Source organism: Pelmatolapia mariae, linkage group LG7, assembly GCF_036321145.2.
Source record: "Pelmatolapia mariae isolate MD_Pm_ZW linkage group LG7, Pm_UMD_F_2, whole genome shotgun sequence".
NCBI lineage: Eukaryota > Metazoa > Chordata > Actinopteri > Cichliformes > Cichlidae > Pelmatolapia > Pelmatolapia mariae.
The window spans coordinates 17,332,501-17,356,390 of NC_086233.1; the positions used below are offsets into that span (position 1 = coordinate 17,332,501).

General features: G+C 40.2%; 1 protein-coding gene across 5 annotated transcripts in view; it reads right to left on the reverse strand.

Annotated features, from left to right (window-relative positions):
- Positions 1 to 23,890, reverse strand: part of dab2ipb (DAB2 interacting protein b) — a 156,796-nt gene that overhangs the window by 76,666 nt on the left and 56,240 nt on the right. For 4 of the 5 annotated variants that reach the window (XM_063478187.1, XM_063478188.1, XM_063478186.1 and 1 more), the window contains 2 exons: positions 23,326 to 23,444; positions 14,989 to 15,107 (listed from right to left, as the gene is read on the reverse strand). In XM_063478187.1, coding sequence (XP_063334257.1) covers positions 14,989 to 15,107; positions 23,326 to 23,444 — 238 coding nt within the window. Of the gene's footprint in view, positions 1 to 14,988; positions 15,108 to 23,325; positions 23,445 to 23,890 lie in introns of those variants that run through there. The other variant, XM_063478184.1, reaches the window with a different exon arrangement.

Genomic DNA, 23,890 nt, shown 5'->3' on the forward strand with positions numbered 1-23,890 from the left:
AGCGGGATGTGCAGGGCGCTGCTTTGATGGGGCCCTCGGTATTCCTGTCACGCCCAAGGCACTATCCATTACAGCTCATTACCCGGGGAGAGAATAAAAGAGAGTAGAGACCCTTGGCCATGCTTGCCTGAGCTCACAGAAGACCCAGCAGGGTTAAACATCAACCAAGCCACGAAAACCCACCAGCTGGGCAGGTGTCAACAACACAGAATTGTAAACACCACAAGAATTGCTCTTGGGATGACTCAATGAACAATAATAAAGCAACCAACACTTCAGAGAAACGTAGCTGAATCTAAATTTGACACATGCCTATCATAATGGCACCTTTGTTTTGAAGATCATGGTTTTTCAAACTTGATCTGCATTGACGTTACACATGAAATCACTCATGCTGCAGGATGGTGAATGTAAAACATCTGCAATAGTGACCTCTCTAAAATCTACTAGGATTCAGATGTTTCAGTTAAAAAAAATGTGATAGGAAGTGTGGGTTGAAGACGTGGCTTTTTCTATAAATAAAAGGTATATAAAGTCTGCTTACTGACAAAGTCTGCTTTTCAAAAGAAAGCTCTGCTGGTGTGGACCCTTCACCTATAACAGCTTTCACAGAACCTTAGGAGAACCGTGAGATGACAGATGTGCAGAGCTGGAAATGTTCATGAACCTGCATTTAAATAAACTGTCTGCAAGTGGTGAAAATTCATGACTGTTACTTCACAATGTAACCAAAAAAGTCAAAACACTAAGTGAATACCCACAAATCCGTGTTCTTGTATCTGTTATAAGTAAAACCACAGAATAAGACTGGTGCCTACAGGAAAACTGCTGTTCTCTGAAAAACAAAAATAAAAAAATCATTGCTCTACACCTGTAGGCAAGATGTTTCACACCACTTATTTCTGTGCACACATGAAACAAAAGTTGACTTTTTGGAAGATGTTATGCTTGGAGAAAAAAAACAACTATCAAATATGGTGGCGGGTCCAGGCAGTGCTGTCTCACTGCTTGGACACCTCGTTATTACTTACGGAATAATGAATTTAAATGAAACCAAGACATTTTCAAGGAAAATGTCAAGAAAGAAGACCCTGGCCTAAACCTTGGGAAAGGATGGATAAAATCAACAACTGAATAGTCAAATAATAATGAGAAAATTTATGTTTTCAAATGGCCAATTCAAATGCCAAGGCATGACCTGCTAATGGGGGCCCAAAAGTCTAAAATGCAGGTATGAAAAAGGTGATGGATTGCTTTTAAAGAAGGTTCTACAAATCACTGTATTGCTTAATGAATCACAAATCCCTGGTTACTTAATCCAGCTTGTGCTGTGCATGATTATTCAATGTGTTGGACCAGCATTTTTAAAGGCTTTTACATTGATTTGATCTGTGAGAGTGCATGGTCTACTGAAAGAGCAGTCCAGTAACCAGCAGCAGCCTCATTCAGAAGATTAAGTTTATCTGAGTTAAAGTACTGAAGGTACTTCGAGAACTCTGTGTACCAGTGTTCTAGCCTTGAATATCAATTGAAAACTTGTTCTGTTAGTCTCTCATTGAAACAGAAAAAAGTAAACCACTTGTGTGTGTTATACTTTCAAAACTGAATAGCCGTGTCTGTCCTTGAAGCAAATGAAGACGAGATTAATCAACCTTTCTGATTCATCTGCACCTGCCTAAGCACCAAAATATCATTGCATGACTCTAAAATTATTAAAATCTCCATTCTATCTTCCAAAAGAAAGAAGTACAATGAAGTCTTGTAATCATCATCAAATGAGAGGCATTATATTTTGAGATACTATTGATGGCTTCATTCAGTCTGTTTGGGACAGAGCTTAATACAGCACAGTGGCGGGTGAAGCCTGCTCTGTAAAGCACATTATTACTCTGCTCTGTTTCATCTGCACCAAATCACGCTGATGCGTTGTAAATTCAGATGGCGAAAAGGGAAGGAAGCCAAAGACAGAAGGAAAGAGACGCAAACTGTCCCGTCTAATTATACCACTGCAACGAACATAATTAAAGCACTGCTGTCGATTCTTCAGATTTGGCAAAAAATCTGTAACTGAGCATTTGATTGTTGTTGCTACTAAATACATTACTTTATCTCTGGACAGTTTCCAAGCCATTATTCTTCATGTGTATGCACCCACTGTGCACCAAATCATCAGTTAACACTGGATCAACATTTTGGATCACAGAGTCAGAGAGTGCATGAATTAGATCACATAACAAGATAATAATGCTTTTTTTTTTTCTTTTTTCTTTTTAACTGAAACCTGAATAATAGGAACAATAAACAAAAAAAGCATGTGAAAGCATGAAGCATGTGAAGGAGAATGAGGAAGGCGGAATATAGTTGGTAAATTTTGCACAAGGTATGAATTAGTTGGTTGGTTTAGTAGTATAAACTATAGAAAAGGATCTGTGGGAAAGCCTATTGGTGCCGGGCTGGATTTAGTGGCTGAAAAACACTATTAAACCAGCTCCAACACGACTATTAACATGAGGAAGTAAGAGGGGGCCAGAGGGACAAATGAGAGCAATGGGCAATGGGGACAGAAAAAGAAAGAAAAGTGAAAGTCAAAGACAAAGGTGGCATATACAAATATGTCAGGGGTTGATAGATGTTCAATGCTGGAAGAGCAAGAGCTGAATGTCAGTGAGTGAGTGAGATGTGAAGAGGGGATAGGAAAAGGAAAAAGGAAGAAAGGGAAGGAGCTCGAGAGAAGGTTGGATATTACAGTCAGACCACTTGGGGAATGTTTACAGAATTTAATAACTCTAAATGTCATCACTTTATTGGATTTATGGACGGATGTCTCTCTCCCATTATGCCGCACTCTTTCCATCATCCTCTCTCTCACACACTCTTACAGCCCCACCTGCAGCAGCTGCCATTGTTCACACTACTACCGTTTTATGGAAAAATGACAGGGCACTTGAATCAAGAGATCTGTCTGTTTAGCCAAAGCTCAGGAAGACTAAAACCTCTGAGACCTATTAATTGTTATTTAGCTGAATTCATGGTCAAAATTCAAGATCCGAAATGTGATGTTCAAAGCTTAAACAAGACAGGAAAAAGTACACACCAGCCTCCACTAGCCCCACATCTTTAATTCAGACTGTAAACTCATTAGAAATTCTCCTGGCCTCTCAATACACTCCTTGGCCTGGTCAAAAACGTTGAGTTTGACATTCAACTATATTTGGCTCAGCATGGTAGGGAGGGCAAGCTTGAACTAACAATGGCATCTTATATCATCCACAGAGATGATGATGGGGTTGAATATGTAAGACTGATGCACAATCCACAAACTGAGCACCACAAAGACCTGGATACCCCACACAAAGTAAACTGAGTGGTTTCATATTTTTGATGGTTTTCATATCATATGTCTATTTAAATAAAGGTTTATCAGATAACTACAGTAATAGGTGCACTGTGGCCTACAATGCATGGTCCAGCAAGGAGCCAATCGCAGTTCACTTGCCAGGGAAGACATTAATAAACATAATGTTTTAATGTGTCCTGCACAAATCTCTGAAGAACCACTGTAGGTCGGGAACAGCGGTCAGATGATGTGGGTGACAAGCCATCGATGCAAAGGCAGCCTGCAGGCTTACTGAGCTGTGACAGTGCAGGAGAGAGCCACGTTTTGTCATCTTCCAACATCCCGACGACGTGGATAACGAACAATGCCCCGACAAGAGTTGCCTATTATGGCCAGTCTGCAGCTGTCAAACACCCTCCTTCAAAAAAAAGCTTCTTTGCTGGAGTCGCTTATATATCTCTGTTGAACTTCACAATAAACAGACGCGTTAGACGAAGATTAAAAAGTCAAATACAGGAATGCACCAATATAATGGATCCTGGACTTCCTTACACAGAGACACTAGACTCTCAAAGTAGACAGCACAGCATCCAAAACCATAAAGGTGAGTACAGAATCAGTCCATTATTGTTCACGACGCTGACACAACAACTACATTAGAAAGTTTCCCGATAATATTACTGTTGTATGCCACATAAGCAGTCAAGATGAGTCAGCACAAAGAAGAGCGGTGAAGGAATTGACATCCTCGTGTCAAACACACATCCTCACCCTTAACACAAAGAAAACCAAGACTCTAGACTTCTGGCGGGTCAGTTCCGGCCATCACCCTTGCAAATTTCTTTCAATAATTTTGCATGTTATTCATTCGACACCATCACATTTTACCCTCGATCCATGATTTAAACCATGATTTTTATTACAGACTTACACCTGTTTATTGTTACCATGCTTTTCTGCACTGTGCATGCCTTTTTTAGTGGTGCTGCATGCAAAATGCTATTTCATTTTCATGTAATTGCATCTAATGTAATAATGGTCACACATTAGCGTTAGCCGATACCGGCCTATCTGCAAATAAGTTAATGGCGGAAAGGCGGTGGTTAATATGTTGTGTGACATCACTTTCACGCTGTATAAATGGTGCAAGTATTAAACAGTAATATCGCTCTATTTTCCTGGAGCAAAAGGGAGAATACACAACACAAGTAATACAAACAAAATAGCACACAAACTGGTATCAGCCCAGAATATATCAATGCATGCATCCAGTGTCAAACTGTAAGAAACTTGTGAACGGACTAAAGAAAAAGAAAAACCTCCAAACTAGGGGTTCATCTTCTTTACTTGAGTAAATAATCATCATCCAAGGGTATTAGTCAAACCCTTAGCCGTAACCATGAAAAACTACATTACGGCTTGTTTAAATGTTTCCTCTCGATTGTCAAGTGACTACAGAATAAGTAGTCCATCATCCTCTCTCTCACACACTCTTACAGCCCCACCTGCAGCAGCTGCCATTGTTCACACTACTACCGTTTTATGGAAAAATGACAGGGCACTTGAATCAAGAGATCAAAGGTAAAGCTTCATATAACATTCATGAAACCACCAAATCACCAAGTACCTTGTTTAAAAGGCAACAAAATATGAGATCATTACATGAATGTCTAAAAGGATTCAAGTGTCCCTGCTATTGTATCTTACAGAGCAATAGCATTATAGACCCGATAAATTCCTAAAAATGTAGAAATGCCTGTAATGCAGGGATGTCAAACATGAGGCCCAGGGGCTAAAATCGGCCTGGCAAAGACTCCAATCTGGCCTGCTGGAAGGCTTTGGAATATATGAAGGAGTGCACAGATTTTGAATTTTCAACTAAAATGTTCATAGGATTTGCAGATTTTTCTGTTGGTAAACACTCCACCTGCACTGCCATTCATACTACACCTTTATGTGGCCTACAATATAAAATTAGTTTGACATCCCTGGTCCCATGAGTTGAATAAAAGTGTGTGCTAAATACAAATTAAATATGTCATTATATTTATTTATTAATTTCTTCCGAGATATTCAAAGTTTTCTAGAGTCAAATGTGTGGTTGTCTGTCAAACAGCTAAAGCTTGGCTTGAATTGGGCCACGCAACAGGACAATAATCCCAAACACACACACAAATGTATAACAGAATCGCTGACAAAAGAAAAGAATCAAGGTCTTGTAAAGTCCAGACCTCAACCTGACTGAAATGCTGTGGTGGAAGGAATGTTGTAAAGAAGAGTGGTCCAAAATCCCTCCACGATGACTGACAAAGTAACACAGAAAACAATTACTTCAAGTTATTGCTGCTAAAGACAGTTCTACAAGCTATCGATTGATTCAGCATGCAATTAGTTTTCCACAAGGTTGCATAGTCCTCTGGTATGGGACTGTATATTAAGTACTAGTGAGTCAAAGTCACTATTTTGGTGCTACTATACAAGCCCTAATTGAACACATTTTTATTATGTAAACCCATTTTTATATTTGGTTCAGTATTTGTCCCTTTCTGCTACAGCATCGTGTGTGCTGTAAACATAACTACAGCATATGCAGAGATGAGAGACATGGCACGAAACAGGAAGAGAAATGTGGATGTTAGAAATCAGTTCAGCTATTCTATTTGTGTGCTAATATTCAGAGCTGAAGTCTGCGACTGATGGGAAAAGAGGCTGCTGTGTTATAAAAAACCATGAGTCACTGGTGCCACTGTACTAAGGACTGCAGTTACCCAAACACAAAGACACACACACAGATATGCAAAAAATTACGGGCACAGATTACAAGCACATAATCAAAATCACTGCATTTCAATCAACCCTTTCTGTGGGCAGAAATCCACAAAGACAACTATTCTTATACTCGATAAGAGGCAAGATAGACAGGAAGAAGGGGGTTAGTACTCTCGACAGCAATAATGCCATTAATGATCTGGGTGCACTCAAGGAAGCTGGAAGAATCATTGCAGTACCTGAGAGAGAGAGAGAGAGAGAGAGAGAGAGAGAGAGAGAGAGAGAGAGAGAGAGAGAGAGAGAGAGAGAGAGAGAGAGAGAGAGAGAGAGAGAGAGAGAGTGTGAGTGTGTGTGTAATAATACATTTATGTAAAGGGCGTGACTGGATTTCATGAGATCCAAGATACACACTCTTGCACAGACACACGTACACCTGTTTGAGTAATTAATGAGTCATACAATATATAAATGACCCTGAAATACACCGGCCAGTGACATCTAACATGATGCAATGAGGAGAAAAGCAGCAGATAGGGCAGAGAGAGTCAGAAAAGAGGGACATGACATTGCGTTCTGTTCAACCTTGAGGTCTAACAATGGTGCATTTGATGAAATTGATGTAAGTGCATTTGTATTTATTTAGTTTTTAATTTGGTGGCTTTTATTGGCACATATTTTGCACATTTCTGCCACCAACTGTTTACCAGGGAAATAGAAAAAAACAAAACACCAAGACAGATAAAACCAAGCATAGCCTGTGGACTTATTAAATAATGACTTAATCTCAAAGAAGCATTCTTTGTATAATGTAGAAGTTCTTAATGGAAAAAAAAACCCCAAACATATCTGATAATATCAACTGCGTGATCCAAGCAAGGCACTCTGCCGTTACTAGAAACTTTAAAAGGCCACACATCGCAATTGGTTTGATATTCATCAGCGTGTCCAGGGAAGGTCAGTGTGAATCAGATGGTGGAGCAGCCACTACAGCAGTAAGGGTCAGATAATCTGTGATACAAGAAGAGCATTCGGGGTGGTTCAGAGCAGCGGAGAGCAACAAGAGGCATACAAGGGCGTGGTAAGGTCAGCGCAATAAATTGTATCATTTGCAGCTGTACAGATAACAGCCCGAAATAGAGACCCGCTGGCCAAAAATTGGTGCAGATTGAGAAATGAGTATATAATATTGATTCAGCAGATATACCTGATAATAAGTGTGCACTCAAGTCCAAAGCTAGTGATGCACTTTCCACAGCTAGGGTCAGAGTGACATAAATTTTGTCAGAGAGTGTGCACAATACTCTAATGCAGACACCCATGAGCTTTGCAGCCACAACAGAAAAACCAAAACTAGCAGGAGAGGAGATGCTACATAGGCATAATTTGGCTTTATCAAAAGGTAAAGACGACTGAATGTTTATTAAATTAGACGGGGAAATTGCCCAGACTGTGGAAAAAGAAAAGTAGGACTTCCTTAAAATGCTCTTTTCCATACTAACCAAATGTACAGGTTGAACTGTCGTTATGGAAGAAAATCCATATTTATTTAATGTCACTCACACATACAAAGCTAGTACTTGCTAGTGCTTGTACATCTCTTGTCCACAACAGTAACAGAATCCCAAAAGCAATTATTTTTTCCACAAACAGCTGGATCAGGTGACCCTGAATACTCCCTTAGTAATGTTGAAATACATCTAGATGGCTGGGGGCTTCCTATTATGCACTGAGCCTTCAGTTCACTCACTTCTTTTCACTCACTATATGTTTATACATCACTCTGCATTTAATTGTTAGTTATTAATACACTAATACTTTATTCCACAGTGTGTCTTTTGTTCCGTCTTCCTCCCCTCACCCTCAACTGGTCGTGGCAGAAGGCTGCTCTTCCCTGAGCCTGGTTATGCTAGAGGTTTCTTCCTGTTAAAATGGAAGCTTTTCCTTCCCACTGTTGCCAAGTGCTTGCCCACAGGGGGCTGTCTGATTGTTGGGGGGTTATTGTAGGGTCTTTAACTTACAATATAAAGTCCCTTTAGCTGACTGATGCTGTGAACTTGCGCTAAATTTAATAAAACTGAACTGAAATTGCTTTCTCATTTCATTTTATTGATACACTGTTTAGCATTTTCATCAAAACAAGTGATTGAAATGCATGTTTTTCCCTATTCCTGCGTGGGTTTCCTGCACAGTCCAAAGAAATACATGACGGGGGTCAATTGGTGATTCTGAATTGACCGTAGGTGTGAATGTGAATGGAACTGGTTCCAGACCCCCTGCAGCCCTGGATTGGAAACTGCATTGATTTTCAAAACTATGTTTATCTGAACACCAGGTTTTCCATCCTTTTCCCACAACCGATAGCAATTTGTGCACAGCATATTGCAATCTGCAGACAACACATTGCACCTGACAACCCTTGAAAAATAACCCAATTATATGTTAGTGATAATCTGGTATAAGAATTTGTAAGCATAATGAAATACAGATGAACAAATATTCTTTAGGCAAAACAGATAACCTAGAAAAAAAAAAACTGGTGCAAGCAGTGTCAGTGTGTGTGTGCACACACTGACACACTGTGCTTCTGTTTCGCTGTGCTTCTGTTTCGCTGAAGATAGTGTGTTCACCGAGTGTCCACCTTCTGATTAACGCAGAAGAATATTTCATTTTCAAAGTCCAGCTGCTCCTCATCTGCAGGTCTCTCTCCAGAGTCTGCCTCAGGCTACAATCCCTAACAATGTCATCACAGCTAACAACCCACACAGTGAAAATGTATGCGTGTGTTCGCATGATTCCGTGTCCGCTCCTCTCTGCAAATAGTAATAATTCATGGCTTGAGAAATATCATAGAAGATTATAAAATAATTACTTATACAGTGGCCAGAGAGCTTGCTTGATTCTGATTGGCTGTAGAGAGACCATGGCAACAGGGACAAAGCCAAAGCCTCCATTTACATTTTATTGCAACACTAAGAAACTGATGTTTAATAACTCTAATAAGCCAGATGTGATTCTTTTCACCTATTTGGCAAATATAAACATTCTTGCTTGGGTTGCAGCTTTTAAAAATGAAATAAATAAAACTAAGAAGAAAGAGGAGTACGAGGAAAAGGGTAACAATGGAAATCAAATCACAGAAAGACGACCTTGCACAGAAATGAATGGACTCTTGAATTTGAAAGCTACCTTGCCAATGACCGGAATGACACACTGTGGGACTTTAATGCCACTGTCTGTTTAGCCAAAGCTCAGGAAGACTAAAACCTCTGAGACCTATTAATTGTTATTTAGCTGAATTCATGGTCAAAATTCAAGATCCGAAATGTGATGTTCAAAGCTTAAACAAGACAGGAAAAAGTACACACCAGCCTCCACTAGCCCCACATCTTTAATTCAGACTGTAAACTCATTAGAAATTCTCCTGGCCTCTCAATACACTCCTTGGCCTGGTCAAAAACGTTGAGTTTGACATTCAACTATATTTGGCTCAGCATGGTAGGGAGGGCAAGCTTGAACTAACAATGGCATCTTATATCATCCACAGAGATGATGATGGGGTTGAATATGTAAGACTGATGCACAATCCACAAACTGAGCACCACAAAGACCTGGATACCCCACACAAAGTAAACTGAGTGGTTTCATATTTTTGATGGTTTTCATATCATATGTCTATTTAAATAAAGGTTTATCAGATAACTACAGTAATAGGTGCACTGTGGCCTACAATGCATGGTCCAGCAAGGAGCCAATCGCAGTTCACTTGCCAGGGAAGACATTAATAAACATAATGTTTTAATGTGTCCTGCACAAATCTCTGAAGAACCACTGTAGGTCGGGAACAGCGGTCAGATGATGTGGGTGACAAGCCATCGATGCAAAGGCAGCCTGCAGGCTTACTGAGCTGTGACAGTGCAGGAGAGAGCCACGTTTTGTCATCTTCCAACATCCCGACGACGTGGATAACGAACAATGCCCCGACAAGAGTTGCCTATTATGGCCAGTCTGCAGCTGTCAAACACCCTCCTTCAAAAAAAAGCTTCTTTGCTGGAGTCGCTTATATATCTCTGTTGAACTTCACAATAAACAGACGCGTTAGACGAAGATTAAAAAGTCAAATACAGGAATGCACCAATATAATGGATCCTGGACTTCCTTACACAGAGACACTAGACTCTCAAAGTAGACAGCACAGCATCCAAAACCATAAAGGTGAGTACAGAATCAGTCCATTATTGTTCACGACGCTGACACAACAACTACATTAGAAAGTTTCCCGATAATATTACTGTTGTATGCCACATAAGCAGTCAAGATGAGTCAGCACAAAGAAGAGCGGTGAAGGAATTGACATCCTCGTGTCAAACACACATCCTCACCCTTAACACAAAGAAAACCAAGACTCTAGACTTCTGGCGGGTCAGTTCCGGCCATCACCCTTGCAAATTTCTTTCAATAATTTTGCATGTTATTCATTCGACACCATCACATTTTACCCTCGATCCATGATTTAAACCATGATTTTTATTACAGACTTACACCTGTTTATTGTTACCATGCTTTTCTGCACTGTGCATGCCTTTTTTAGTGGTGCTGCATGCAAAATGCTATTTCATTTTCATGTAATTGCATCTAATGTAATAATGGTCACACATTAGCGTTAGCCGATACCGGCCTATCTGCAAATAAGTTAATGGCGGAAAGGCGGTGGTTAATATGTTGTGTGACATCACTTTCACGCTGTATAAATGGTGCAAGTATTAAACAGTAATATCGCTCTATTTTCCTGGAGCAAAAGGGAGAATACACAACACAAGTAATACAAACAAAATAGCACACAAACTGGTATCAGCCCAGAATATATCAATGCATGCATCCAGTGTCAAACTGTAAGAAACTTGTGAACGGACTAAAGAAAAAGAAAAACCTCCAAACTAGGGGTTCATCTTCTTTACTTGAGTAAATAATCATCATCCAAGGGTATTAGTCAAACCCTTAGCCGTAACCATGAAAAACTACATTACGGCTTGTTTAAATGTTTCCTCTCGATTGTCAAGTGACTACAGAATAAGTAGTCACTTATACTTATATTTTATCAGGAATTAAGAGATGAAATAAAGGGCAAAACAAAGTAAAGGCCATTAATTCCTAATACCGGACGTGTGTAAGAGTGTTATCCCTTACTTAAGAAGTGAGCCCCTTTGATACTATGTTTCTATAGCTCTCTTACCATATAGGGGCACAGCAGTGGTCAGTGTTGGAGATGTTCAATGAATACTAAAAATGCTTGCTGTCTCTCCAAACATTCAAGGCTAAACATATGCACGCCAAGGAGCTTTCAGGCTATAGATTCCCCCCCTCCTCCTCCTCGCTCTCTCTTCAGTCCATCTCTCCTGCATCTCATCATCTCTTTTCTCTCTCCTGCCAGTTCCCAAGCCTGTCTTCTTACGCAGTCTCCCCCGTGGGGAGGGAGCTCTCAGGCTGACAGGGAGTGTCACCGACTCCTCTCACAGCACATTACTCTCTCATTCCGCGTCCCTTCTCATCCTTTTTCCCTATTTTTCGCAGAAGCACAAAGGCGCGCACGCACACACATATGCTATGATATCCATCGCCTGCCCAAATAACATCTTAGAAAAGTGTAAGTACCAGAGCAGCATTTCCCCCTTTTTCCACTACATGCGGGTATGCGTGTGCTTGGCTCGGAGGCGCACCATTACACAGCAGTCAGTGTGTGCACTTGCAGTTGAGGTCTGTGTATTTCTGTGTTAAGTCAGATAAGATAAGACACCTCCTGGACATTCCAATTTCCTGTCCCATATTTACCTCCTTTGCTGAGCGCTTTATCAGTGAAACACATAAACGCTGATGGGTTAGGCAACCTTGCTACTGTTTGAAGAATGGAGGGAAAAAGCCGGGGAGATGGGGGGGTGAACTGAACAGTGATGAGGCTGAAATGGATAGAAGAGATTGAGAATAGAAACACAGAAGCTATAAAAAAAAAAAAGAAAAAAGCATGTATAAGTGGTAAGAGAATGAGAAAAGACAGCGGGACAAAGAAGGAGGTTAGCTCATTTTGTCTGACTGCAGCAAAGAGAACAGTTCACCGTGTTCCACACTGAACAATCGCTAGTGTCCCCTTGTGATAGTTTGACAGTAATGTTAATGCCTCATTAAAAGCACGAAGAGAGGAAGCCACTCCGCTCCCAGTTTTGAAATGGAAAGCAATAGAACATCTCTTCAAACGCAGCACCTCCATTAATTAAACCCCACAGATGGACATCCTGGCTTATTCCCAGGCACACAAAACATATGTACTGGGAGTGATAACTGTTAGTCATGCATGCATTAAAAAAAAAATCCAGAGTGAGACGAGGGTGTGATTACAGGTCAGCCCAGCTTGGTGTGGAATACTAATTGACACCGTGAGGCAGGGGGGCAAAAATTTGCCAAGTGGCTGAACTTCTGAGGAAACTGTGACGAACTGGCCATTATCACAGCTAGAAGCAAAACAATATTACATGTGTAGCGCTGTGGGGTAGAAATCCAAATATAGATATGTGCTGTATAGGCAAGGACTGATGGAAATGCATGCGGGAAATTGTGGTGGGCAGGGTAGGGCTGCTAAATATTGTCAAAAAATGATCATATTCATGTTCCTCTTATGAGTTTATTAATACATGACACTGAAACTGTTTTTAAGGAACTACTTTAATCAGTTCTATAAATAAAGCTATCAAATGCAGACTTGTACTGACTGTAACTATGTCTATTTTTTAGAAGAAAAAAGAAAGCAAAGGCAAATGCGATGTGTGTTATAAGGCAGAAAGTACATAGCCTGAGTTTGTCATCAAGGTGTTTACTTGCGAGCCTTGTGACTTGTTTCAGGGAATAGGTGTAATTTTGCTCCTACAGACAGTGTTAATCATCACTTGCATAGTTTATTGAAAGCTGATCTTTAATGGTGATATTTTCCCATCATTCTGCCAGCATCTAGAAAGACTAGCGTTTGACCCTGTATTTCAGCAGTGCGGCTCCCATTTGGGACCCCTGGATTAGCTAAAGTACGAGCGCGCTCACGTCTTGTTACTTTGTTTATTTATTACAGCTTTTAACATTTAAGGTTGTTGTGACTGTGTGACTCGTGGTGTTCTCTGTGGTAACATGAAAGGGTTTCCTCAGAGACAGTCGATGTCTCTTTAATCTGACTTTCATACCAAAGTAATAGCGCAAGATTGGTCCTCAGGCCTCGGGGGTTGCCGAGTGTTGGAAGTGCCAAAAAAACCGACAGTTCCTCAAGTGGCCACATGAGGCTGGTTTTAAAAGCAAGTCAGCCCCCCTTAAGCGTAGTTTATGGTCTTGCAGATGTGTCTGCGTGCATGTTTCCCTGTGGACCACCCCGGCTGTGCGTCGCTAGAAGTGGATGAAGTATGGGTGTTTTAGAATGCTGACTCGAGTACGGAAGCGAGCAACAACACAGTTCTCTGAGAACGGTAGAACCGCAAACAAAACCACGACATAAAAAGCACAGATAGTGGTTACAGTGGACACTTTTCATTGTTTTGGACACACTGTTTCACTTCAACTCTTTGTATGTTATAACTTCACTCTCCTCTGCGGCTGGCTGATGGACCAACAACTGTACAAGAAAGAGTACTCAACACACTGGTTGTACAGTAACACATCTGTACACAGTGTACATATGCAAAACAGGCCATCTTAATTTGTGTTAATTTCATTGACAAATTTTAATGATAGTTTTTTTCAAGAACCTTTTTTTCTTTACTTTTTGACAAAAAGACAATGCATTTGCTATACAATCATGAAATGTACTGACACTTTCGTCAACAAATAAAAACGAGATAAAATGTTCTAAAGAGATGAGATCCAATCAGAAATTATTTTTTTAAAAAGTCAAGATGAGCTTGGAAGTGACCCAATCAGAAGTAATGTTCTTGCAATAGACACACACATTTAATCTGCTCTCTGGAAATGGTAAAACTTATTCTTTGGGAAAATGGTACAAGTATATCCCATATTCCCCTGTTTCTCTTGAAAACTGGCAAAATGTCAACACTTGGGAAGAAGACAAAAGTAGATACATTTTACATTTGATGTCAAGGAAAATAAGAAGTTTTATAAACTGTGTGTAGCAATTCTCATGGGTAACAACACAACAGACTTACCCTACTTATTTTAGTTGACTAAGTCAATGTTTTATTTAGTCTACTGTAATCTTATGATATTTAGTCGACTAAAACTAGACTAAACTGACAGTATTACATTTAAATTTATACCAAAATGACATTTTAGTCAAAAGAATACGTCTGAAAACTAAATCAAAGTATACAGCCTGGTGGCAAAAAATGATTTTGGTCACTACAGCCAATTTTCTCATTTAGAACAACTGTACACATGGTGAATTATTTAGTAAGCCACTTGCTCAAACTGTTAACTGTACTCACAGCCACACTCATTTGGTTTTATTGTCAACAACAATGTAACATGACTGTCTATATTACACATGCCTTGGGCTTACTGCAAAACCAAACAAACATATATATTATTTCAGCACAAGCGCTAACATGAATTACAGACATAACTTTAAATCCACAGCTCTACTCTGAGCCAAACATATTACTGCATACTATGACATAACATGAGAATGGAAGGGGGAACAAACAAAAAAAAGAGGAAGACATATGGGAAGTGACAGACTGATTGTGGATTTCCCTTTTTTTATTATTATTATTTGTCAGTACACTGACATTGCAATTCAATATGTCAACAGTGACCTAAATAACCTGCCGTCGGCCAAAGGACGGCACGAGAGCTGATATGCGAAGAAGCAGAGCGTGCAGGAATAATAACCAAACAATTACCTGTCATTGTCAACGCTCCTGAAGCCAGGAAGGATGTGTCTGAAGCTGGAATTGCGGTCAAGTTTGGGTTGACTCTTGGTGCGCTTAATGGAGCCCTTCAGCCGTCGACTTAGAAAGCCCTGATGCAGAGAAAGACAGTCATAAGACGGCGTCACTGCTTAACTTGGCAGTAAGACACAACATATTAATACCAGGATTTAAGCACCGCATCCTAAACTAAAGAAGAGACCGAGTGCTCTGGATAGTTAAAGGGTAATAAATGGGTACAGATGTCATATCAAAGCTAGAAAAAAAGGCTCACGCTAGAAAAGAAAAGTCAGTACAAGGTTAGACGCACAAAGCATTTCCCCAGCACAAAGAGACATAAAACTACCAGCATATTGTCACACGCTTACAAAAAGAAGCTCGACTAAAAGAACATTCTCAAAGAGCACACACACAAAAAGAAGGCTGATCATATGCATGAAGAAATTATAGTTTTTCCCCACTAATTATGTATTTGTGACAAATCTTGCGATGTGCCCCCCCCCATGCAGTGTTTCTATTGATGCACCCTTTTATTAGTTTTCTCATTCTTCTTTGTCTGAGTTGTTTGCTTCTTCTAACATCTGCAATCGCACTCCCCCAAGCGCCTCGCCATCTCCATGGCAACTGTTGGCTGGCATTAAAAGCGAGGGAATAATGAGACGTGGTGCATAAACAGTATGATGTTGCAAGTTTGGAGAGACAAAAAAACCCCAAAAAAACCTGATTGTTTTATCACCTTTTTGTTTTTAAAGACTTAGCTGCGAAGAAACATTATTATAGACTAAGAAAACAAAAAAGGACTCGTAATTAAGAGGGTGTATATGGCATCTTTGGGTGAAAGCACAAAGATGAGGGAATTTTAAAGTACACCTGTGTGTAGGAAAAAGTAGTAAACCAGTTAGTGGTTAAACTGATCAGGTGTTCAGGCAGCTGTTTAATAGGCTCAATATCCATTGAGTAGCTTTAAGAAACAAAGTAGTTCAAAAAACCTAATACCTACAGTGATTCATCTTCATATTCTTATACAAGCTAGAGGCTAAAAGACCTCCCTGCTTCCCATTCATGCCATTAACACACCTGTATAATTACCACCTACAGTGTGAACAGGTCGCCCCAGGCAACAGCGGAATAGGGATAATTAGAGTGACTTCCAGACAGCCTGCCAGCTGATCACAGAGGAGCCCCGGCATCCTGATGAACAACACCTGTCATCCAGGAGGCACTCTGGCCTAGGAACAAAGACTTGCTAATGACAACATATTTAAGCTCACGCCAGTCATAAGAATGTTTGTGTATCGTTAGCGGGCGTGTGGTATCCAACATTGCGTGGGATAGCCGTATTTTTTCAAGGCTGAAGTTAGACAGGGAAGTACGGTGACAGCACTACTGCTACTGTACTGTCAGTAGAATGCTGAGGGGAAAGTTTGTACTTTAAACAGCCAGTATTCAGTATTCACACAGAAGAACAGTTCTTTTTGAGTGTGCTGTTGGTGCACACTTACCATCCCACAACACAATGCTCAAAGGAAATGCAGGAGCTACTCTCAGCTGCATCTGAATTTCTAGATGGTAGCGAAACAACTGGAGGAAGACGTTTGGAAAAAGGACCAAAAAACTAAATATGAAAGTGCACAGAATCGATTTTAACACCTCAAAGAACCTGACAGCCCACGAAAACAATAGCAAAATTCCCTATGTGGCTCTGGAGGTCCAGTGCTGTGCAAAAGACTCGATGTACCCCTCATTTCTTTGGATTTTGCTTCCAAGTAACCAGACTTTCTTGTAATTTTTTTTAAAGTGGTCTTGAGCAATAGTTCTTCAGCTTCTCTCAAGGTCTTACAAAGTTTTTCTTTGGGAATTGGCTGCTGAAAATGAGTAAAAAACTCTTTTTTACTCCACTCTTGATCCTAACTACTTTCAGAAGAATGTCAAACTACTTAACAAGCCTTAAAAAAGTCAAAGTATCTTCTTTGTTACTTTGCTACTAACAGTGACAAATACTGACAAATGATGGAAAAGCACAAGAAATGAAGTGTTTTTGTCTGTCAATACATATCATTTGTTGCCATTTCTTTAGCCAAACCCACAAAAATTGCCAAAGATAAAATGTTGGTAGCAAAAAACTGTCTTAGCATATGGGTGCAACATGTCCTTAAAAAAAATTTGAGGAAACAAATGAAAGACAAAGAAGAAGCTATGCCAATTTACACAAGAACTGGACAAAAAAATCTGTGGCAGCACATAAAAATTTCCAGCTCTTTGCGATTATTCAAGTGGTTATAAAGTCTTATGTGGTTTAAAGCAAGGCACAGCTAATGTGCACAGATATGGTACTGCTATATAAAGAATTATAAAGGCTGTGAGATGCACAAGAAACAGATTACTGTGGGTTGGTTATGAAGTTCTGTTTTGTTTTTTCAAATTAACACCAGGATGAGGGCTCAAACAATTCAGAACAACTGTTTAATATTTATTCTAACTGTGCTATAATGACATTTGAATTGGTTTTGCGCATACTGAATAACAACAATCAGATTGATTTTCTTTTTTGTATGCAAGCCTTATATTAGCAATACCTGGCAACATATGTGCATAAGCCAACAAAGAGGTGGGCAGCAAATGGCTGATGATTGCTACCTGCCACCAATGAACTCTGTTCAGGGGCTATTAGCTAAATGAACGGTGCTTAGTGACTGCTGTTAGAGAGCGAGACACCTGATGCTTTTGACAGGGCTCCTTTTTCTCGATCTAATTCGCTCTCAGTCCCTCTTGTATATTATTAGTCGTATAAATACATAATTCATTCATCCTGTGTATGTGAGTGCATGAGCATGTGGTTTTATGTGGGCATGTGGTTAAATTAGCATAGGCGCCCATAGAAAACAATGACAAATATGATTCAGACACTGCGCAGCTGGAATGCATTTAGCATCACGGTTACCGACAAGACGAGAAGTCTCAAAGAAAAGCTAAACGATTTTGACCTTCTGACAAAAAAGACGCACCTTTCTGCATTTCAACACACCATCATTCACAAAACCATGCTTCTTCCTCGTAAGCCCTAGAGTGTACGTGTGTGGGGCGCTTGCTACTGTTGGTATATTCACAGCTAACAAATTAAAATGCCCCCCTCCCTTCCATTTGCAGAAATAAGTCAGTGAATAGAAACACGTCCCTGCAGGCGAGGTGGATTGATTAGTGGCTGCTCATTTTGTTTTTACTTCTCCCCTTCCCCTGATAGATGGCCTCGGAAGAATGGAGCAGAAAGAAAATTAGAATCCAGAAGAGAAAAAAAAAAAAAAAGAGTGAGAGACGCGCACAAAGCTATAATTTCTCTATTTCACCCTCCCTGGTGTACGCAGACAGTGACGTGACATTAAAAGAGAAGAGGGAAAAAGAAAAAAGAAAAAATCATAGAAAAGAAATACAAGACACCGCTCCATATATCAGTTAACCTGTCAAAGCCCTCGCAGAGCAATTAGAAAGGATACAGGTCAGTAGAAGAGAACAACCTATTCTCCCCTCACACTATTTCCTCTCAAGAATGACTGATACCTGTATTAACATTAGCTTATGACCCAAAGGGGTCAACGAGACACAGTGGAATCTGGTCCCAAAAAAAATTTCAGCACTGAATTTGCCTTCAGCAACTCCAGAGAGCAAAGAAATAGAAGAAGACGAAGAAGCAGAAATAGAGGTGGGACCAGTCAAAAAATTGAGAAAATGACAGCGAGTGCCTGCAGAAAAGGGATGAGCTACAGGAGCAGGATAAATGGGAAAAAAGTGGAGCACGATGTGGAGGTGGCAGAGCATGAGTTGATAGAAGAAGCAATAGAATAAAATTAAATGAGGGAGAAAGCAAAAGAATACCAAACGACTGACAAGGTTGCTGGCGGATGGGGGCTAAAGCGGAGGAACAGCCGATGGGAGAGAGTCCAGCCGGCACTTGAAACAACAGATGCTCAAATAAGCTCGGTCCTCCCCGTGGTTAATAATCCTGGTGTTTGTCTGAACAAATGTTGCCAAACTATAGGACGCCAATTATCATACAGTAAGCAGAGATGGCTGACATCACTGTGGGATGCTTGACCTGTTCCCATTATATCTTGCTGTAGGTTCTCAAAGGGAAAATGGCGAGCGACGCCAACAAAAACAAAACCTGACACCTTAATGAGAGGGCATACATCACGCCGTCACTCTGCCACGCGGCAAAGCAACTCGCTAATGAGAATACAATCTCCCGGCGAGCTCAGCTTAACGGTGTTTGAGATCTTTACATTGATTCGCTTCTTGTTCAACAATGCTGCGGTTGGTCTTCATCAGCGTTACATGTTTTTCCCTCTAAGGTCAGGCCCTTTGCAAATTCCTATTTACACAGAAACCTAAACGGAGGCGTTATAGTGTCACACGTTAGTGTGAATTTCATTGAGCTCTTTAATCAATTCATACTGCCACGGTTCACAGCTAATGGGAAGGAGGGTAATAGAATATTCTGCGCATCGTGCTTGGTTTTTAACAACCTGTCTGTCCTTTATTGCACTAGGCCCCTGAAACTTAATGTCTGTCAAAAGAGTCCATCTATAATTAATACGATACTTGTTTACAGTGCAGCTCTGTACATGCCCGCTTGTGTGTGAGTATATAACAGGCCTGCATTCTTGATCGTAATCTCAGCCTGTCCAATTTCATTAAATCAGCACTAAGAGTTGAGCTCATTGTGTAATTGGGCTTTTTTCTTCTTGAAATTAAAGTAAATGCTTGCACCGAGTTAATGCTATTCCCTTGGCTTGGCAATTCCAGGCTCCCTTAATGGGGGCTGATAGAATCAGTGCCTGGACAATCAGCAGGGTGTTCCCTACTTTCACGTCAACCTCTCTTGTCCTCCTCTAGAACAACCTGATGAAAACAAGAGACCTACCTGTCCAATTAGACCCCCTGCTATTATCTAAGAGGGGCTAGAAGGTAGGGAGAATGGAGTTAGCTCTTTATCCTATCTCTCCCTAAGTCAAATCAATCCACTCAGCTAGCGCAATCAGCGGGACGTGGACGTGAGAGACTTAGATAAGATTTGTTTGTCTGCTCTTTAAACAAGCACATTAGAAAGTATCAAGTTGTAACTTTTACAGTCACATTTTGAACTACTATTCTTGACTTGGCTTTGAAACATTTTTTTCTCGCCTGCTGGCGAGCAATTGTTTTAGAGAAGTTGTGCTTTTGCGTGTGCATGGATTCCACCGTGCACGTGCAGATCGTGAATCCAGTCGCTGCAGAGTACATGACAAAAAAACATTTTGACAGATTTAGCTCAAGGCCTAGGAGGACTACTTTAGATGTCACCACAACTCTTTTCACTGTAGAAGAAAAGTGTGGGGTGGTTTGTTATTGCTAAAAAAGTAGAAGATGCAGGAAAACCACTGCCTGTTTTCCTGTTTGCGCTCCAACATTTGTGCGTGCACCATGTCTGTATCTTATCCATTTGTCCATCCATTCAATATTCAGTTTCAATTCAAAGGGCTCTATTACCACGAAACTATCAATAACAATAATGTTAATATGCTGTTATGATTGATTTATTGATATTTTAATAGAGTCAATCGAATATGAAGTTCCCACTTCGCTCTCTGAGAAACTTTTTAAAAAAATAATATAAATGTTTAATATTTAATAAAGCTAAGAAAAAAATTACTTTCACAACTTCCTTTACTTGTTTTTCAGTCCTAGATACCTCCTTTTCCCCCACATTAGAAAGTATGAGTGCTCAAAAATGTAAAAAACAAACAAACAAAACAAAACAAAAAAAACCCCACACATCAAAAAGTCAAATTCTATTCATTACTAGCAAAAACCTGCAATACAGGTGGTTTTTGCCAGGTCTGTGACAGTTTTGTTCATGTATGAAAACACAGACGTTAATTTAGCATGCTATTTTTTTTTTTTTATCTTCATTATATCACAGTATATAATGAGATGGCAAAAATGGGTTTTCATAAAAATCTAACCAGTGAATGATAAAAACATATTTATCTTTGCGAGCTAAATTTTTATTGTATAATACAAAATAATCAATTGCAGACACTGCTAGCGTTGTACAACATTGCACATGTCACGTGCACGTAATGTCAGCAATGTACACATAACGTAGACGTACCGTTGCTGTTCATTTTCAGATGATCAACTTTTGAGTGTATATAGATTATAACTAGGCAGTTTATATCGTAGGTTTAATCCAGATTTTTTAACGTGTCTAGGGAACACACAGATACATATGCTAGGACAATTACAGAAGATATATGCACTAAGATTTAAAATATGTGTGGTGCTGTGTACGCCATGGTTATTTACTGCCTCTTAGGTTGTGGTATATTTATGTATGCTTGGCATCAAGATACATCCTGTCTCTGTCTTTAAGGCATACCTGTACTTGTTACTAAGCTCTTTGAAACTGAGTTGACGGTGCTTTTCCAGTAAGTCCTGTTTTTGCAGGCATTAATCAGTAGGAAACAGACATCATCAGCATAAAACATGATCTTCCCTTCTCTATCTAGGAGGAAGAGGCCAAGAGCAGCATACTGTCTACAGTGTGAACACAGCAAGGTTATCTTTATAATAATATGGTTGTATATTAATCTCAATTGCATCTATCTTCAGTGTAGAAGCATCTGTATGATCTGCTAGTCTCTGTGTTGGTAACATCATCTTGTTTCCCTTCAGTAATTTAAGCTGAAAATATTGGTCACTAAAAATAATGATCAAATGTTACTTATAACATGTGCAGGTAAGAATGTTGCTGTGAGGGGAACTGTTGCTGTAATACCGACAGACGCCAGAGGGGGGCAGTATAGGGAAAAGTGCAGGAGAGGGTTAAATGTCCCCTGAGGAAGCTTGTTTTCTTTACACAAAAAGTTACTGCTGCTCATCAATAAAACATCAGAAGCAAGTTAAGTGGTCATGTGACCAGCAGTGCTGCACTCCTCTACCCTTTTCCTTTGGAAAGTACAAAGGAGCTGCTGAGGAGATGCTTACCCAGTGTCTAGCCCATCCTACCTGAGCCTGTCTCCTCCAAGCTTTTACTTCTTCATTTGGTTCTTATATTGCTCTCCTCAAGCTTTCAGTTCTCCTTTTCTTTTTTAAATTTCGGGAAGTCCGGTTACAGTGGTAGCATATACAATGGTAATTAAAAGGTCAGAGAACGAGTGCGCGCGCACACACACACACACACACACACACACACACACACACACACACACACACACACACACACACACACACACACACACCTGTCCCAATACCATTTCCATCTTTTTATAAGGGCAGATTAGAGATTCGCCATCTCTAAGTTGGCAATCTGTGATCGTCTTATATGAGTAACAGACTTTATTGTCACCCTGCAGGTGGTCCAGCACTAGTGGGTCTAGTGGGTCTACTGTTTATTGTTATTACATTGACTGTGGGCTTTTATTAGAGCACTAGAGTCATTTGAGTGTAGAATATTGCTGATGGTGGGCGAAACGAAGGAAATGAAAGAAAGCAAATATATAATTTCTGGTTTCAGGAATGATGCAAGAGTGTGAAGCTCTTAACTAAGTCCACTGGTGTACCTGCAAAGGCTGATGGTTTATACAAAGATAGAATATTCTTTATGAGAGACTAATTACTGAGCGTGTGTGGCTCTGCTGGCCTAACTTCGACTGTTTACAGTTCACCTCTGGGGCGACATCTCCCTGCTCATTATTTATTAATGGAAATGTGCGCCACTAATTGCTAATTATCTTTAAATTGATGACTCATAGAGGATGCTTTTGCTTAATCAACTGGTTGTTTATCTGCTGAATTAAACATGGCAGAAAGCACAGCAGAATTATGCAACATGACAGGCAAAGCACTGCTCTGCATTTGTGTGCGCGCTTGACCGAGGAGAGGACAAGCGTGCTAGATGGCGGATGGATGCCGAGCACGAACAGGTGCGGGAGTATGCTCACTTGAACTATTCGAATAAGAATAAGAAATTTAATGAAGGGAAATAAAAATCAATGAGGGTTTGAGTGCTGAGTAGAAACCCAAATTGTGCAAATGTATTTGTGTTGCATAGATGCCAAACATCAAAGGCCCCGTTCCAAACACTTAAAGCAAATGAGTTTCAGATTGGCACCCTTCCATCTGGATGCCAGACGAGCCTTGAGAAAAAGGGAAAAAAAGCAAACCTGTTCTATAAGAAACAGCCTGCTAAGGCACATCAAGGGGGAGAAAATGACAAAGTCAGAGAATAAAACAAAGAAGAAGCAGAAAAAAGGAAAACAAAGACAAACTCACAGTACTCACGGTGACTCTGAAAGGCGTCGCAGCGGTGGATGTAGGCTCCATGGAGGGTGTGCTCTTGTCCGAGGACCCCGGCATACTGCGGCGGCGTCCTGTCCTCTCTGGAGGAGAGTCTGAACAGAGAGAAGATTTAACGTTTGGTCTTAGAATCGTAAAAACATCAATCCAATAAACTCACTAATCAGCACCTACAAAGCCAACTAATTAACAGGCTGTACTGCACTTGCTTAAATCATTTATCAAATAATTTTACAGGAGCTGAACAGAGCTTTGGACAGAGACTAGACGGTTTCCCTTCAGTCTGCTAAGCTACATACATATGGGGGTGGCATTGTTCTTCTTTCCTCTTAAGAAAACTAATTTTCCCCATATTTCACAATAGTCGTGATGCATTTTAAAGTGCAAATCATGCCAAACATCATGATTGCTTTTAAAACTTGCTCAACCTTTCATTTTCAACAAACTGAAGAATCAAGAGACGAAAAAGAAACTCAAAGAGGAAGGAGAAAGACTCCAAACATAACTTGATCAAAGTGTCAGACTGACCAGGCTGACCTTT